This window comes from Elaeis guineensis, chromosome 8, assembly GCF_000442705.2.
Source record: "Elaeis guineensis isolate ETL-2024a chromosome 8, EG11, whole genome shotgun sequence".
NCBI classification, from domain to species: domain Eukaryota; kingdom Viridiplantae; phylum Streptophyta; class Magnoliopsida; order Arecales; family Arecaceae; genus Elaeis; species Elaeis guineensis.
This window is the reverse complement of record NC_026000.2, coordinates 68,913,548-68,932,310: the sequence shown is the minus strand read 5'-3', so window position 1 is coordinate 68,932,310 and position 18,763 is coordinate 68,913,548. Positions and strand designations below refer to the sequence as shown.

The following is an 18,763-nucleotide window of genomic DNA, read 5'->3' as shown; positions in this document are numbered from 1 at the left end:
GAAGGGATAGAGCACCGGCTCTGATACCACTTGTTGCCCAGCTATGCAACCCAAGAGGGGGGGTGAATTGGATTTCTAAAAAATTTTAAGCCCAACAGATTACTTATGAAGATCAAAACAAAGACTTTAATTCAATATTAATTACCTAAAGCCGGAATGCAAGAATATAATAAAGAAATAAAGTGAAGAGATAAAGCACACCACAAACACAAAGATTTATAGTGGTTCGGTGCTAACCTTGCACCTACATCCACTCCCCAAGATCCTACTTGAAAATTTCAATCCACTATCCTTTGTATTCAACCCGAATACAAAACGTCGGAAACTCCGACACTAGCTATCCCAAGCTAGAACACTTGTTTCTCGGGTACAAGTAAACCCAAAACACTCCGATTTCAGGTTCGGATCAACCTTTCCTTGTTTTAGAAATCCTCCAAAAACAAGAACAAAAACTCATAAAGAGTTAGAAAATTTAGAGCACAGATTAATACAATAACAGCTCCTTTAAATGAGCGAATATAACAATAAAAGCTTTACTCAAATAAAGAACCCTTTTTCGGAATTTTCAAAGTGGATGAACGCTTGAATGCTTGAGAAGAGGTTGATTGTTGATTGAAGATCTCTTGAAAGCTTTGAACGATCTCTAGATCAAGGTTGAAACAATAGGCGTGAAGAATTCTCTCCTTGAAAGATCTTGCTTTTCTCTTTCACAATCTCTCTGGTATATTGTGGATCCTCTCTCTTTTTTTTTTTGGATTTTTCGTTGATCTCAGGCTTTTTCTTGCAAATTTCGGATCCTTTCTTCTGTTCTTCTCTCTTTCTCTGCTCATTTGATTTCACGTTTGATCCGCTATTTAATCTACAATTTCTTTCACCATTTAAAGTATTTTGTAGCATTAGAAGCAAGAGAAAACAATTTAGGTAGATAAAGAGCCGTTAGAGGATTTTTAGGAAGCATAAATGGCAATTAAAACGGGCAAAAAAATAGCCGTTGCTGATATTTCCCGTCGCAGGGGTCGACTCATGAGTCGACTCATGCTTCAGGGGTCGACTCATGAGTCGACCTCTGTTGCAAAAACCAGAGAATGCGTTTCTGGAAATTCTTGGCTCAAATTAGCAGGGATCGACTCATGAGTCGACTCATGCCTTGTGGGTCGACTCATGGGTCGACTCACAGGTCGTGCCAAGCCAGAAAACTAGCGTGCCAAGGAGAATTTTTGCGTGCCAATCAGCTCACAGTGCCATGAGTTGACTCATGAGTCGACTCATGCACTTCAAACCTTCATAACTTCAAAAATATAAGTCCAAACACAATGAAATTTTCACCAATAGATTTCAAATCATTTGTTCTACCAAATGGTACTATCAAATCAGGATTTTAGTGAAATTATAATTTTGCCCTTGAAGAGCATAAGGACTTTTTCATTTTAAAATTATTTATATCCCTTCAATCTGCTTTGTAATCATCAAAATCAATCTAGGAGCAACAGGTTGACAGTTTAACCCTGAGTCATCCTAAACACAGAGGTCAAAAGGATGAATTATACAGTAACCATATTCACGTAGGTTCTGAGTATTGCGATTGCGACCATTCGACCTATCCAGTTGTCGGGTACCATTGCTAGATGGTCACATCGATTAGTACAGGAATTGATTCTTGTGCTACCGGCTTAGGTTTGAACCTGTGGGGTCACACACATTAGAGGTTCTTATCTGATCTGATGGCTGATGTAGAATCCTACATGTTTGGGACTCAGTGATCGAGAATCAGGATTCTTTGATCATGAGTTTTACACATTATGGGTACCGGGATCTAGAGTCCCACTGGTTTGGATTTTTCGATGAGGTTTACATATTGATGAATTATGATACCTGATTGCCCATCAAATTTGGACTCATTATTTATGAGAGATTTAATTAGTGATTTGATCATTAATTAACTCAATTTGATTGAGTAATTATTTTTGGATCAAGTCTAATTGAATTGGATTCAGTTGGGTTTGACCCGATTAGGTTAAGAATTGACCTAATCATCGAGATGGTTTGGTCCCTGATTTGATCAGGGGTTGGGCTTAGTCAATTTTTGATTTGATTAAGATTTTATTAAGCCTAATTAAGCCTAATTAAGTTGGATTTAAATTAGTCTAATTGGACCTAACTTATTTAGTTCAATTAGGTTGGTTTAAATAATTAAACCACCTTGACCCAATCTCCATGCGCCACCTCACTTCTATTGCACCCATTTGGATTCATGAGAAGGAACTTCTCATGAATTTTTTCCTCACATCAAGCCCTCTCCACACCTCACTTTAATGCATCAAATGGATGGATAAGAATGATTGGTTGGCCATTCAAATTCAAAATAAAGTTTGAATTTGAATGGGCAATCAATCTTTGCACCTTATCCTTTTTTTTATGCCCTATTTATTACATGAGAAAAGGTTTCTCATGAAATCACTCCATGCATAATTTAAGCTACACCTCACACCTTTAGTGGATAAGGGATGAGTTGGTGTCCATTTGAATTCAAAATTTGATTTAAATTCAAATGTGCAATTACTCATCTTTATCTTTTCTTTTGGATAAGACGTTTGACGTTGTTATAAAAGGAGGAGAAGAGTGGGGTGTGCAAGAAGAAGTTTTTTGAAGAAAAATTTTGGGGCGTGAAAAGTCTTGTGCGTGAGAAAGAAGTCCATATCCTTCCAAGAGAAAAAAAAAAAAAAGAAAGAAAAGTTGGTGCAAGGTTTTCGGTGAGTTCCTTAGAGTTTTAGCCTAGGGTTCGGAAAGTGAGAAAGTAAGCTACGAGTATCGTGAACCCACAAAATCTCAGAGAGATCTTCAATATCCTCTCAAGCATATTTGTTGATGATCTGAAGCATCCAAAGAATCGACAGACATCGATCGAAGAAGTTCGATCAGCATCCACCATCAAAAGGACTCTATAATGAGCTAGCACTCATGAGGAGTCGATCAGATCGGGAGCTTCGTGTGGACGATCCACAGAGGTCAGACACACTGTGTGGCTACATCGCGACAATCAGACTCTTCCGATGGTGATCAGATTGCGGTGATCTACTACCCGCACAAAGGTATTGTGTTCTGAACACATTACAGTAAAGTATTTACTGTTCGAATTTGAATTTTAAATTTAAATGAATACATGCTATATATCATATTTAGATCCTAGTATAGGATAAATTCATGTTAATTAATTAGATTAATTAATATTTTTTCACTATAAAATCATAATTTTGAAAAAATTTTAAAATTACCATTTTACCCCTGCACTGAATTTTTCTCACATGTACCTCTTCCCCTAGGTTAGAGTCGATCTTCACCACATGCTTCTCATTCCCATCATTCAAAGGAATTAAGACAAGATCTTCAATTGGCTTACCTCGTTCTTCAGTAAGGTCGTCGCAGGTGTCCAATCCATCAATCGGATAGGGGTCGGACTGACCATTTCTTTGAAGGGCTATATTGTAGAAGTTTCTTGCCTGGACTTGATCTCCTCTGACCACTCTGACTCCTTGGCTAGTAGGAAATTTCAGCTTCAAGTGATAGGTCGATACCACAGCTCGGAGGTCGTTGAGGCTAGGTTGGCCGAGTATTGCATTGTAGGCAGATAGTGCCCTTACTACCAGAAAATCTACTTGCGCTCTTGATTGCTTTGGGTACTGGCCTGCAACCACGGTTAAAGTTATTACCCCTTCCACTGGCATAGCATCGCTAGTGAACACTACCAACGGAGAGTTTATCGGCCCCAATCGACCATCCGAAATGGATATTTTCGAGAATGCATCGTAAAACAGAATATCAACAGAGCTTCCACTATCAACAAGAATGCGGCGTACATCATAGTCAGCAATATTTAAAGAAACTACAACCACATCATTATGGGAGAATTGAATCTTCCGGACATCTTCTTCAGTAAAGGTTATAGACTCTTCAGTCCTCTATCGCTTGGGCGGTACAGTCGATCCACTGGCTGCTCCCCATCGGGGTCCTCCAGAGATGGTGCTGATGATCCCGGTTGGAGGCCGATCTTCAGGCTGTTCCTTCCTCCTTGGCGGCTCTGGCTGTGGTAGGGCCCTCGACCGATCCTCCCTACCTTCAGGTCAGTGTCGGATGAATCTATCGAGCCAACCTCGTCAGATGAGCTCCTCGATCCGTCGGTTCATCTCTTTGAATCTTTGATTCAGGAGGTCCTCTCGACTGCGAGTCTCGAGGGTCTTCTGGTAGAACGGAGGTAGGGATCCTCCGCTGGTGGAATCGTGATCGGACGGAGGGCTCTCCGCCTTCTGCTTCTCCTTTCTAGGGAAGATAGAATGACTGGCCCAAGTGGCCCGCCCGGTCGTCAGATTTTGGAACTCCGACAATGCTCCTTCCAGCCGCACTGATGCCTGCGGCTGCTGCGGCATGGCCTGCACTGCTTCGGTGAGGCCCCTGACCTGCTGGACCAGTAAGTCAAACTGCTCCATGCCGATTGCCGTTACCGGAGAAGGAGGAACCTGAAAAACTAGAGATAAGGCCGGAGCTTACGAGGCTCATTGAGATCTGACCGCAGAGGCCATGGATCGCCTGGTGGATGCCTTTTGGAATGGCATCAGGTGGAGATCTGGCAGGAGAAGAAGGAAAAAATATCAAAGAAGATGACCGAAGACAGTCCCGTTGAGTACTCTTTTAAGAACAAGGGTACTGAGAAGACACAGCCCCTTCCTCTAGCGTCAATTCTGTTGGTGCAGAATTTTGCTGACGTCGGAGAAGCTGGAGTCGAGGGGATCGCATAGGGAAGTCTAAACCAGAGTTGGGGGTGCTCCGGTAAGACCCTCCGACGCTCAAGTCAGTACTTTGCCTCAACAGAAATGGAGCACTCAAATAAAATTTTAGCAGAGTTTCGAGATAGAGTTTAGAGCTTAGAGAAGAACATATCTGGGGTCTCCTTTTTATAGATGAAGAGCGTAACTGATTGACAGCGACATTTGTAACTGCCTGGTAGTGGACCATTCAGGGCCATGCGGAGTTTGTTATGGAGAGTAGTGGCATCAGGGGGCCATTTAGGGCCACATGGAGTTTGTTATGGAGAGTGGAGTGGTGTCCGTTGTCGCAACTTACCAAATAGTGGTGGAGCCATGTGGAATCCGTTACAGAGAGTGGAGTAGGGTAGTGGCCATTGTCGTGACTTGCCAGAGAGTTCAGGCCTAATGGCTGAAGCTTGACTGGGACGTCTGATGGAGCAGAATGGCTCTCTATCTCAGCAATCCAGGAGAAGCTCGAATATTTTCGAGGTTGCTGACGAGTCTACTGTTGTTGGATGCCTTGGGCGCTGATGCTACAGGTGGGAGTCATCTGTTGTAGAAGCTCGGACGGAAACTTTCTGTTGGTGAAGTCCGGTAGAAGTTTGATTGCCAGAGAAGTCCGTCTGGGATTTGCCTGATGTGGAAGCTCGTCTGAAGATTGTCCGTCGGAGAGGTCCAATTTCATAAGGAATCCAGTAGGGGGTCATCTGACAGTGGAGTTCGGATGGCGTTGTGGAGGTTTATCCGCTGGAGGAGTCTTGAGGGCACTGTGGAAGGTCGAACGTTGGAGGAGTCCGAGATTCAATTCAGTTGTAGAAGTTCGGACGGAGTCCGGATGAAGTCCGCTTATTATAGAAGCTCGGATGAAGACTGGTTGCCGTGGAAGCTCGGATAGAGACTTCTTATTGTGGAAGCCCCACTGCTGGAGAAGCTCGGTCATTAACGAAGTTCGAAAGAAGTTCGGAGTAGAGATCCGGCTGGTGAAGCCTGTCCGTCGTAGAAGTTTGTCTGGAATCCGGCTCTTGTAGGAGCTCAGATGAAATTCGAAAGGCGGTCGACCATCGTAGAAACTTGGACGGAGTCTGGTTACTATAGAAGTTCCGCTGTTGGAGAAGCTCGGACATTGACGAAGTCCGAAAGAAGTTTGGAGTAAAGTCGTTCGTGGCCGGAAGAAGTCTGGAAGAGATTCGGAGAATAGTCGATCACCATAGAAAATCAGCTGATAGTGAAGCTCGGAAAGCATTTGGAGCAGTCTGATATATGAATGGAAGATCTCATCATCGGAGAAGTCCGGATGGTATTATAGAAGCTCGGACGGTCGAGGAAGTTCAGAAAGACGCCACACAAGGTTGGAAACCGGAAGAGCCCTGGAAGGGTCGGCCTTTTACAAACTTCGGGTGGGGGTATTTTATACCCAGCAAATAGTAAATAACATTATAAATAGATGGATCATGATCATCTCTAGCATCTCGAATTTGTAATCACTCAGTCCAAATAGTTATGCATTATCTGTATGGGCTGTGGCAATTAATCTTAGATAATGCAGAATGCTAACTACACATGACATTATGTTTTTTCTTTTTTTTTTTTCAAAATAGATGCAAGTATAGCAAGTTAAAATGCACTATTCATCTAAATAAAATGGTAAAAGAAAAAATAGTAGGCTAATCCCGCTTATTGTCATACTACAAATCAACATTTTATACATTGCAAGCAAATTTTTTTTTTTTGATAAAGATTGCAAGCAAAATGTTGGAGGAAGATATATTCTCATGGTGAAATTCTTTGTGCACCCCTCACGATGTAGAAAATTTGATATGAAGTACATCGCTTCATCCTATTGGACTATATGATCGTCGCTTTTCAATACATATTTAATATCTATTTAATACTTACAGTTCTATTTTTTCATTTAAGATTTTAAATGATAAAAAGATTTATTTTTTTTTGAAAAAATTATGACATTCTGTACTGATATTATGGTATTCTGCATTGAAATTATGACTTTCTGTACAGAATGTCATAATTTTTTCACGAAATATCATAAAGAGGAAAAGATATTTTCATTATTGAAAAATTTTTATTATTAAAAAATTTTAAATTTTTAATGATAAAAATATATTTTCTTCTTTATGATATTCTGTGAATTTTTTAGTAATAAAAATATATTTTTCTCTTTAGGACATCCCGTGAAAAAATTATGACATCCCATGTAAAAAATCATAATTTCAATACAGAATACCATAATATCAGTACAGAATGTCATAATTTTTTCAAAAAAAAATATTTTTATTATTTAAAATTTTAAATAAAAAAATAAAATTTTAAATTTTAAATATATTTTAAAAAATAATAATTATAAATTCAGATGGTGTATAAATAATTTATCTGTTCTGTTGTTTTCGCATCGTAAAAGCCCCACATGTATGTTCTCTTGTTTTCAGATTCTAAAAGCTCGACATAATAACAAAAAATAACAAAGATAGTATCAGCGACTTTCCGAGGTTGATGTCCTTGACGAGATTATCAAACGATCACGATACGATAACATCACGACAAAACACCCAGTGACGGCGGTCTTCCGTGCCGCTTTTATTGACCACTTCTTTTCTACTCCAATGATGCTTTGACCGAGACTTTTCTGGGTTCGCGGATCTGGAGTTTTTATTTTTTATTTTTTTTGATACAGGCATAAAGAAATTCCAACCGGGAATGAAACTTATAAACTCCTCCATCATTTCATTTCTTCCAGCAGACAGGCATATAACTTCTGAGAGGGACCCGAAAAGATCCCCATTTCCTACGGCTCTTCCTTCCTCCAGTTGAGATTCCGCAATTTGGTCGTCCTCCTCCTTTATCTACAGAGAGAGAAAGGAGTTGCGAACACTGCCTCCCAATTCTATGGGTTCAGGAGAGATGATGGAGAACGATCGCATCAATCATGGTGCTGATATGAACGCTAGAAACTCTCTGGAAACGGGAATCCAAAAGCTCGATGCTGGAGCTCTCTTTGTTCTCAAGTCCAAAGGTGCTTCTCACAAACCATCATATTCTCCTCCTCTAATCCCTCGGTATTCTGCTTATATAGTCTTCTCGACCTTCCTGCTCTTTTCAATTGTTGGCCACAAGCATGCAGACTTTGTATATAGTTTTGATGCGAGTGAACAGTTTTGGGTTAAAGAAACATCACAATTATTGCTGGGGATTCTCTGATCAAATTAATTTGCGATCCTTGGAAATTTTATTAGGTTGTCAATCCGTTTAGTGACCACCAGAATCCATAAGGTTATGCTATATCAGTCTTCACAGATATTGGCCAGTTCTCCTCGATACTCCTCATCCTTTTAGAGATGGATACCAAACAATAAATAGAAGAGCAAGGGAGTCATCTTTGTTGTCAATTTTATTTATTTCTTCACTTATGATTCAGAATTTTCATATAATAACTTTATGCGATGTCTATATGATGGCTCTGCTCTTTTTCTTGAGATAGAGAGAGAGAGGAGGCCAAAAATATTGGTCATAACTTTGCTGCCCCCAATTATTAGTGGTACCAGCAACAATATTAAGTGGATATGGGGTTCCCACCACTTTAGCAACATTCAGCTTTCTATTTATAACTTTGCTTTCTATTTTTACATCTGAAGAAAAAAAAAAAAAAATGACATGATAAGCTACGTATGCCTAATTGCTTATGCAAGAAGACTATTGCGAATGTGTCACATGGGACAGGTTCATGGTTGCACTGTGGCTACCATCTGACGACTTCAATTGTGGCGCCCGCTCTGCTCAGCCTGCCGTTTGCTTTCGCATCGTTGGGTTGGGCGCCCGGTGTGCTCTGCCTAACGATCGGAGCTGCAGTGACCTTCTACTCCTACAACCTCCTCTCCTTGGTCCTCGAACACCAGGCCCAGCTCGGTCGGCGCCAACTACGTTTCAGGGACATGGCTAATGATATTCTTGGTAACGAGTCTCACCATATATATAACGTAGAAGATTGAATGTTGCCATATTGGCTAATTTTTAAGCTTGTTGGCCGGACGATTTAGCCTAGTTTCTAGCATGATTGCATTAAACAATAGCCACAAAAAACGGCCGATTAGATGATAGTTAATTATTAATATTGATTTTTTTTGTTGGAAAAGTTTATTAATTAAAGCCTTATCTCTACTAGTTGACTGTAGTTGGATGCATAGGTGTTTGGACGGTTCATCACACTTGCATGCATGCATCTAGCTCGATTGATTGTGGACATGTGCGAGCATAAGCTAGAGGAACTATGTTGGACGTGTCTTTACAGCCAGATTGACTTTTAAGATTGCTTATAGAAGACTACCTACGATGATCTCATATCTTTACATTTTTCTCTCTTACCTACAATTTTGTCTCCTTTGCTACTATATATCCCCGTATTTTATTTAATTTAGAAAGGATATTTTCAAGTAAATGGTGGAGATGATCAAGTTAAGACTTCTACATGCTTGTGCCATGCTAGGGATGAGTGTAGCTAAGCCATGGATTAGTTGTATCCTGGAAGGATTAAAGCCAACGACCTTGCACAAGATGGGCAATAATTTTCTTACCACAATGCCTAACATGCCCCAAATCTGGGTTCCACTGTATTTATTCCCTTTTGAATTGTAAATTATTTTAAAACTATCTGTAATTAATCAATATTTGGTATCTATGAATGATTTTAGTTATATAAATTTTTATTTTTCTAATTTATTTACAAATTCCTTAAAAATCTGAGAGCATTATTAGTTTAAAACAATTTATATGCTTTTTGAAAATCATGTTAGTTTAAGTTTTTGTATTCTTAGGTTTTCATTTACATATATATAAATTTAATCCTCTTTGCATATGTCAATTATATTGTTATATATTTCTCCATAAATCTAGTATTAGATTTTTTTTTTTTTTTAAAGAATCAGTTTCAACCAGTTTTCTAATCTACGAACCTCACCGGATTTCAAATTACTACTATTTTACACTGTTTTACATACAAATAAGCACCTCTATTTTGTAGCAAACTTAATAATCTCAAATAGACACCTGCAACTTCAGTTATCTTGCAAACTCAAACAATACATTCTAGAATTTTAATTAGCAGAAATTTATTTCTGATAAATACTTTCTGCATCATGGTAAGCACACCAATGATTTAGTAAATATCCATATTAGTATCCTAGAATTTCGATAATCAGTAAACTATTCTGAACAAAACTTTATGCACCTTAATGAACACTAGATATATTTTGATAAACAGAGGAGCTTAAAGCTCATTTATAGCAATTATTTGCAATCATTTAATATTACTTTTCATCATCTTATTTGCTAATGTTTTTTGAATGCTATTCAAAACCCAAAAACATTAAAAAATAGTAACTTAAAGGATTAAAACTTTTGACCCCTTAATTTCAATCTTAATTACAAGTTATTAAATGTTACACAAACATTTTATTTGATATTGACCATAAACATTGAAATACAATCTTTACTAAGGAAAATTAGCACAATTGTTGATGTTCAAACTAAGACTTGTGATCTAATTGTGCAGATAATCATATCTTCAATTCTTTTAGATATGGTTGTCCATGATTATTGAAACTCAACAAATCTTAACAATTCAATGGATCTTTCTCTAAGAGATGGCAGAGCCAAAAGAGATATTTGTTAACTATACTAGGATTAATATAGCCCTTCTACACCATCTAGTTCAAATCTAAATTCATATTAACTCAAGACTTTCTTAAGAAAAATCTTGTGTAACTTCCACCTCAATCATCTAATTCCAGCTATAAAATCTATTGCCGCAAGACTCCGGAGAGGTACTGATGTGGTTGGAGCTGGACATCACTTGAGATCTACGATGCTAAAGAGTACCTACAAAGAAAGCCTATACTCATCGAGGGTATTCCAGTAGGAAATCCTCCGATGCTTAAATTAGCCGAAGCTTTAGAAACAATAGAGAGAAAAAGAAGTGAGAGTTAAGGAGTGGAGAGAGTTCTCTTTCCTCCTCCATTTTAGGCTTGCCCTAATCTTGACTTGTGCTTGCTTGCCTACTTGAGGGTCCCCTAGTATCTCTTTTGTATAGAGATTGAGCCCATAGGCCGTTAGCTAAAAGTTGTAGGTCTATTAGGCCTAGCTCTATAGGCCGTTGGGCCACGTTTTGGCCTTTTATTAAGGGAGGGATCTTTCCAAGTTCCTTTAAATTGAGATTGTTAATCATGGATGTCAAGCATAGGTTTCACCTGTGTGGCTAGTCAAATTAGTGGGCTTGGGTCCATAGCTGGTGTGACTTCACCATATCATCTTGGGTGCATCTTGATGGAGAATTGATCCCGATTGGTGGGTCTCTCTCCCATAATATATACCCCCCACTTTTGAGTTCGAAGTGATCTTTGGGCTTCAAGTGAAGGAAGTAGTTGCCTTGGTAGTTAAACCATCGACCTGCTTTCTTCTTGGATGTATTCACATTACTGCTCTTGGAAAAAACTCCTGGGAAGTAATGATGCATTATTCCATGACTTGCGGTGCCTTTATTAGGGAGTGAGCTCGATGGATCGCAGGATGATGCTTTCGAGAGAAGAAATCTAAAATTTACTACTGGATCCATCTAGACCTGCCATGTGACAAGTTATGGCAAGTTTCGAGGTTTTGCGAGTTGTCTCATGCGACTCGATTAGTTAAGGATGCATGAAGAGCCGCAAGGTCTATCACTTCAAGGCTAGCCAAATAGCAAGATCCAGTGATTTCATGACCAAATCCACATTGTTGATGGTTTGTGTAAATAGACCATCCATTTGATGGGATTTCTTGCCATGCAGCTACCAGTCACTCTTTTGTCATGGTAGTCTTCAGAGGAAGATTGATCCTTTTCTTCTCTTGTAGCTATGAAACCTTTACTGTCCTCCATAAAACTTGCAGTGAAGAAGAAAATGAGCTCATCGAGAGTAGAGTCCTTATCCAAGAGGGCAAGGTGCACTCAACTAGAGCTTCTTAGTATCAACCCATTGCTATCCTTGGTGGGGACCGAGTTGATTATGGTTAAAAGGCCTAAGGCTACATGTCAGCTACATCGAAGTCACTTCAGACTCCTTTTCTATTAGGTTGGGCCCCACCTACCTCTAAATCAGCAAGGCTCAGGGTGAAACGCTTCTTTGCCCTAGGATAGAGGGGGGTTCACCAAAATTGGAGTGGAGGTTGCCGCCGATGTCAAGTTCAAGCGCATTAGAAAGTACAAAATTTCGATGGATTTTAAGGATGAGCTCGTCGAGGCATCTTTGGTCATGTTCCAGTAGGACTTCGAGGACTGCAAGGCACATATACATTGGATAGCCCCGAAGCTGGACCTAAGATGCCTCCACCTTGGAAACAGTGGTGAAGAGGTTGGGGTATTTTTTTTGGATGAAGACTAGTTCTTCTTTCTCTTTTTGTATTCATTTTCGGTATCTTCTTTTTGGTTTCATTCTACAAAATTTTTTTTGATTAATAAAAAATATATTTTCATTGTGTTTACCTGTCATGTAAAGCATTTTGCTTCTTTGCAATGTTTGTGTTGGTTGGCTCTTTGCCTCTGTCAAGGGCTCGAATAGTTTGGATGGATCGATGTGGTTGATTTCTATGCTCGAGCCAAGATCTCTCTTGATATTATTCAAAATACTCGTTTCGTTAGCATGTGGTAAGTGAACTTTTGAAAATTATGGGCTTGCTTGCATGCCAAGCGCTGGATGTTGATTGGTGCCTTATCATCTTCCACAAATTAGAGAAAATGATTCATCTTAGAGGTTGTGTAGTAGAAAACTATACAATCCAAAGATCTAGTGTGGCTTCACATTTAATGCTGGTACCTGCTATTCAGGAAGTGTAGTCTTTGAGGCCTTTTGGGCAATGACATTTATCACATGATCAGTGAGGCATTTGAATGCACTCGGGCTTCCCTCCTCTATAAGTGGGGGTTCCACCACTTGGGATTGGTCTTGCCTCAATCATCTTCCACAATGTCATGGTGGTGCTACCTTGTCCAATGTCGAAGGATTGTTGACGCTCTTCTTTGTCTTGGGAGATCTCCTTTTTTCTTCGATCACTCAGAGGATGCTTCCAAGGAATGTTTCAGCAAGCATCTTACTTTGGCATGGGAGGTGTTGGAAAGTCTTGGCACTCTGACCACTCCGACCATGGGGCCACGATGGTAGCCATCTAGGAGTTTTTAATGCATTGTCCTCCACAAAAAGGTCTTAGGCCTTTCTAGAGGACCTATCTCTTATCTCCTCCAGTATAGGCTTCTGGCCCTCTTTGAAGAAATATTCGAGGTGGATGGTATTTCACAGAGGAAATAGCCATTTCATCCCCGATATCTTTTTGTGGATGTCGATGCTTGTCGCAAAATGAGAAGTTCTATGCTCTTCGTCAAAGGTTGCATCAGTTAGGGCTTGGTTTGTGCTTCTTTGTTCTAATAAACCTCGCTCAATTGAAACTAACTTGTAATGAATTTCTTCAGAATATACACAAACCTTTTGAATGAAGTGCTCCTTTTATTGAAGTTTTTTTGATGTGTCATGCAGTACTTCTTTCTTCAGGTGAGATCTTTGGATGAGTTGACCCTTCTCCTATTATCATCATTAATTTTTGCTAGCAGTGTGGGGTTCTTAGAGAGTTAGCCCTCATTGGTATTTGGTGGGCCATATGGCTTCAGTAGGCCATGCAGTTTCAATAGGTTTTAGTGGGCCTTGTGTAGAAAAAAAATTTATCCGATCAGATTGGATGTTAGGAAGAAGAAAGAGATTTCTAATTTAAAAATTTTCATAACTCTTATGAAAGTTATCTTGATATGCAGCAGAAAGATGATCAAGGTGGATTGATTCTTGAAGATTGTTACTTCACGAGATCTGGATATCCAGACCCTCTACTTCGCTCACACATCAAGCAATATAGGAGAGAGAGATGAAGAACTTTTCAGGAGGAAAGGAGAGGAGAGCCTTGAGATTTGATCTCGAAGCTAGGATAAAACCCACATGCCACCACACCAAGAGAAGGGAGGACACCCAAGGGAAAACATGCTCAAAGAGAGGATGCCCAAGGGGAGAACACGCCCAAAGAGCGGATGCCCAAGGGGAGAACGGCTTGATGGATTGCTTGATCAATTGCTAGATTGATTTCTCCATCAATTGCTAGATTGATTTCTCCTTCTCCAAACTCCTCCTTAAATAAATAAGAGATTTAGATCAAATCAAATATCTTCATGTACTAGGAATAGGACTCTCCAAGTTTGAATCAAATCCAAACTCCTTAAACCATGAGGATTCTTAAAGAAAGTAAAAGAGGAGCCAACTTGCGTGTCTCTCATTATGCCGCACGTCCAAGGAAACCCCTCTTCCATCTTGGTCAGCCAAAAGGTGAGAGAATATCAGAAAAATATGGCTAAGTGTACTAAATTAAGTTTAGTTCAGATTTGGATTCAATTCGAATCTGATTCGAATCAAATTCGAAAAGACTGCTTATCCTAATCTATTTAGGAATTAGGTCCAAATCCAACTTAGATAATTAATCTAATTTAGTCTTAATCAAATTAAATCTAATTAAATTAGATCTGATCTAAAATAACTAGGACTCAAATCTAATCTCTCATATTTTCTTGAATGATAGATTCGATCAAATTTATCTTCGGAGTCAAACCTGCACCCATGTGCAGTGCTAGTTGGATATAGTTAGTGTGTAATTCCGTAAGATCCATAACTTAATTCTCAATTAAGTAAATCTTTGTGCTTAATCAAGTCTCATACTTTCAAATTGTACATATCGATATTAAGTCAATTTTTTTCTTTGTTGTTTGACTTGGTGCGTAACTCCATAAATTTGAGTACTAAGTCGGTAGTATAGGAACCCCTTCCTATACTAATCGAAGTGACCATCTAGCAATGATACCCGACACCCGGATAGGTCAAATATTTACAAAGCAATATTCAAGAACCTCGACATATGGTTACCGCATAGTTCATCCCTTTGACCCTAATGCTCAGGACGATCTAGGGTCAAACTGTCAACTCTAGATTAGTCATCCATATTATATTGCCATCTTTGTCAAATCCTATGATAGATCACACAGATTATCCTGACCAAAATTTTACTGGATTGAAATATAATGATGCATTAACTCCTATAATCTGGAGAGATCAATCCCACCTTTGCTCACACACCGACTTTATAAGTATTTGATTGTACTCAGTAGCCTTTTATCACTGTATTAGAAGTACAAGTAGTCCGGTACCAAAGCATAGTGAATTATTTGCAAGTCATCATTGGGATCTCAGGCCAGAGGGACACTTATGCCCATATCCTTTGCGAGCTACTCTTGACAGCAGAGTGCTCCATAGTGAGTCACTGTTCGACGATGATGTACTCTTATATCTCATCTGTATGCCATACTAGTATCTCCACACTCCTTGATTAAGAGAACAATTAATCCATATGGCACACAATGATCTATACTCGATAAATATTATTATCCTTATTAATAACATATCATTTAGTTGCAAAAAATTTAAGAACTATTTGATAAATATTTCTTTATCGATTATATTATAGTTCTAAGGACTTCATCATACCACAAGAGTTCAAAGGAAGATGCATTTTTATGATGAACTTATCAAAATAATTTTTATTTATTAATGATTCATATACAAATTACAAAGAGCACAATCATCTACAGATAGATAATTGGCTTCAGAATATATTTTTTAACAACTCTCACTTGAACTAAAGTCAATCAGGACTGTATTTAAGATCCATCCTTCATTTGTGGTCATCGAACTCTTTGCTCTCGAGAACTTTAGTGAAGGGATCAGTTAGATTTTTCTTTCCATCAATCTTTAGTAGCTGGATGTCACCTCGATCAATGATCTTACGGACAAGGTGATACCGATGCTGAATATGTCTGGTTCTCTGATGGGACTTGAATTTTTTTACTTAAGCAATGGTACCAGTGCTGTCACAATATAGTAGAACTGGATCTTCAATTGATTATCATTCCAAGTTCATAGATAAACTTTCTCGACCAAACAGCTTCTTTTGCAGCATCAGATGCTGTAATATATTCTGCTTTGCATACTGAATCAGCTATTGTGTGCTGTTTAAAACTCTTCTAGCAGATTACTCCAACATATAAAGTAAAAATATAGCTAGACACACTTTTGCTGTCATTATGATCTGACCAAAAATTAAAATCAGTATATCCCATAATTTTAAAGTCAGTATTTTCATAGATTAACCATTGATCCTTAGTATTTCTCGAATACTTAAAGATTGTTTTCACAACCTTCTAATGGTTCTCATCTGGATTAGACTGATACCTGCTCACTACTTCTAGTGACTAGGTCACATCCGGCTTCATACATATCATAGCGTACATGATAGATCCTACTGTCAAGACATATAAAATTCTGCTCATATGCTCTATCTCTTGAGAAGTTGTCGAACAATTCTTTTTAGAAAGAGTAATTTCTTGAACTATCAGCAGATAGTCCTTCTTGGCATTTTTCATGCTGAGTTATTTCAGTATGGTATCGATGTATGTGGTTTAGGATAATCTAAGCAATCTTTTAGATCTATCTCTATAGATCTTTATCTCTAAAATGTATGATGCTTCTTCTAAATTCTTCATGGAGAACTGTGATGATAGATATAGCTTTACATTTTGTAAAGTAGGGATGTCATTTTCTATTAATAGTATGTCATCTACATACAATACAAGAAATATGATTACAGAGTCATTAGCCCATTTATAGATGCAGGACTCCTCTTCATTCTTAATGAAGTCATATATTTTGATCATCTTATCAAAATTATGTTTCAACTTTGAGAAGCTTGCTTCAGTCCATAAATGGATCTGTTTAGCTTGCATACTTTAGATTCGTCTATGGATATGAATCCTTTAGTTTGTATCATATACACTTCTTCTTCTAACTCTCCATTAAAGAAAGTGATTTTGATATCCATTTGCCAGACCTTATAATCTAGGTGTACTGCTATAACAAGCATAATCTGAATAGACCTGAGCATTGCTACAGAAAAAAAACTCATCATAGTCAATACCATAACATTGATGATATTCCTTGGCAACCAAACAGACTTTATAGGTCTCTATCTTTTCATCTGCTCTTCTTTTCCTTTTGAAGACCCATTTATATCCTATAGGTTTAATCCATTCAGATGGACCAACAAGTATCCATACACTATTGATCTCCATGGACTCCATTTCGGATTTCATGTTATTTAGCCATTTCTCAAAGTTGGGCCTCTGCATGACATCTATTGTTAGAATTTTATAGTTTCATGCATCCAAAAATTTTTAAAACAAGTATGCAGTAGAATTTAAAAATTTTAAATTAAATCTAATTTAATCTAAGCATGTATAAGATCAAATCTTAAAATCACAAATAGGATCATCATATGTGAGATAGAATTCAGATACATAAATTAAATAAAAAAAATAAATAGAGAACATAACTTGACATGGATCAATCTTCACCACAAACTAATGATCATGGATATCTTCTGAAGGTCCCTTAAAGCCATACAAGTATCCGACCTCTACAGATATCCATACGAGACTCTGATCTGATTAGAAGTTTATTAATCTCATCGAGATGCTAGCTCCCTTGCAGAGATTAAATCTTGATGATTGAAAATCTTCTTTTCTCTCAAGATACTCTTAGAGAAGAAGAAGAACAAAGGAGGATGTTGATTTCTATGTTAGAGATCATGAGAAGAATCTTTTCTTCTCTTTTCTTCCTATAACCCATGCATCAAATCTCTACATTAGAGATGTAAGAATTTTGTTCAACTTTTGGATAAAGAGAAGAGGAGAAACCCATATCTAAACATGGACAAAAGAGAGAGAGATGTCCTAACAACCACCCTTTGGTTGTTTGTAATAAAGAAGAATTAAGTGCAATCTTACCTCATGCCATGGAGCAGTTCACCATGTCCTTCTCCCTTGTTTTTCTCCACACATGTCTCCCCTCTAATTGGCATCTAAAGTTGATCCATATTAGCCCCTCTCAATGTCCCATGTTTAAACAGGTAAGGAGTTTTAGTTTAGGTAGGAGATAAGGGTTTAAGATTAGAGTCCAAACATCTTGGGACTCCTTATTTGTGCCACCCACCCTACAAATATTTTGCGCCCCATATATCTCACAGAAATAAGAGATTGAGAGGCTTCTTACATGTTAAAAATCTCACACAAAAGGGGAGGTTATAGCATCCAAAAATCTGGTGGCGTGGGACCTTGGTTGGCACATGGAAAGGGAGGAATTTAAATCTTATGGGACTTCTCTTTTAGGTGGCTGATTTAAATCAATTTAAATCCCAATCAATCCTAATCATATTAGGAGCTGATTAGACCCAAACAGATGAAAAATCAAATCTAATTTTAAGTCCAAACCATTTAGATTTGATGTCATCTAATTAGAGAAGGAGTTCTAATCCTTTCGGACTCTCACTTGGTGCTTGAGTCAAATTTAATTTAATCTTAATCCAATTAAGATTTGGTACATCCATGAAGAGGAGAATTTTTTTTCCAAATAGAAACTCAATTATTCTTGTTTAGATCTTAGTCTAATTAGAAATTGAGTCAAACCCAAATTCTAATTTAATTAGAAATTATCCTTCCATCCAATTCAGTTATCTTATAACCCAATTAGGATTGATCAAATCAAATCCATATCAAGTCAAATTAAATCTAATTTAATTAGACTTGATGCAAACCCACAGCTCAATCAAATTGAGCCAATTAGCAATCTTATTATTAATTAATCCTCTTATTACTCACTAACTCTTTAGTGAGTTATTTGATTGTAATTTTTATATTGGATTAATCATTAATCAAATTGATAATCATTCTGTCCCAATTTATAATCATAATTCAACTATTTAATTAGTCAAAAATCTCTTTATGTGTGACC

The 18,763-nt window shown here is 38.0% G+C and overlaps 1 protein-coding gene across 3 annotated transcripts in view; it reads left to right on the top strand.

Moving 5' to 3' along the window:
• Positions 1-7,550: 7,550 nt before the first annotated feature.
• LOC105035610 (GABA transporter 1) overlaps positions 7,551-18,763 on the top strand; it is a 99,670-nt gene continuing 88,457 nt past the window's right edge. Inside the window, exons 1-2 of one of the 3 annotated variants that reach the window (XM_073262270.1) lie at positions 7,551-7,827; positions 8,532-8,762. In XM_073262270.1, the coding sequence (XP_073118371.1) occupies positions 7,701-7,827; positions 8,532-8,762 (358 nt within the window). In that variant the 5' untranslated portion in view covers positions 7,551-7,700. The remainder of the gene's footprint in view (positions 7,828-8,531; positions 8,763-18,763) is intronic. The other 2 variants (XM_073262271.1, XM_073262273.1) reach the window with 2 other exon arrangements.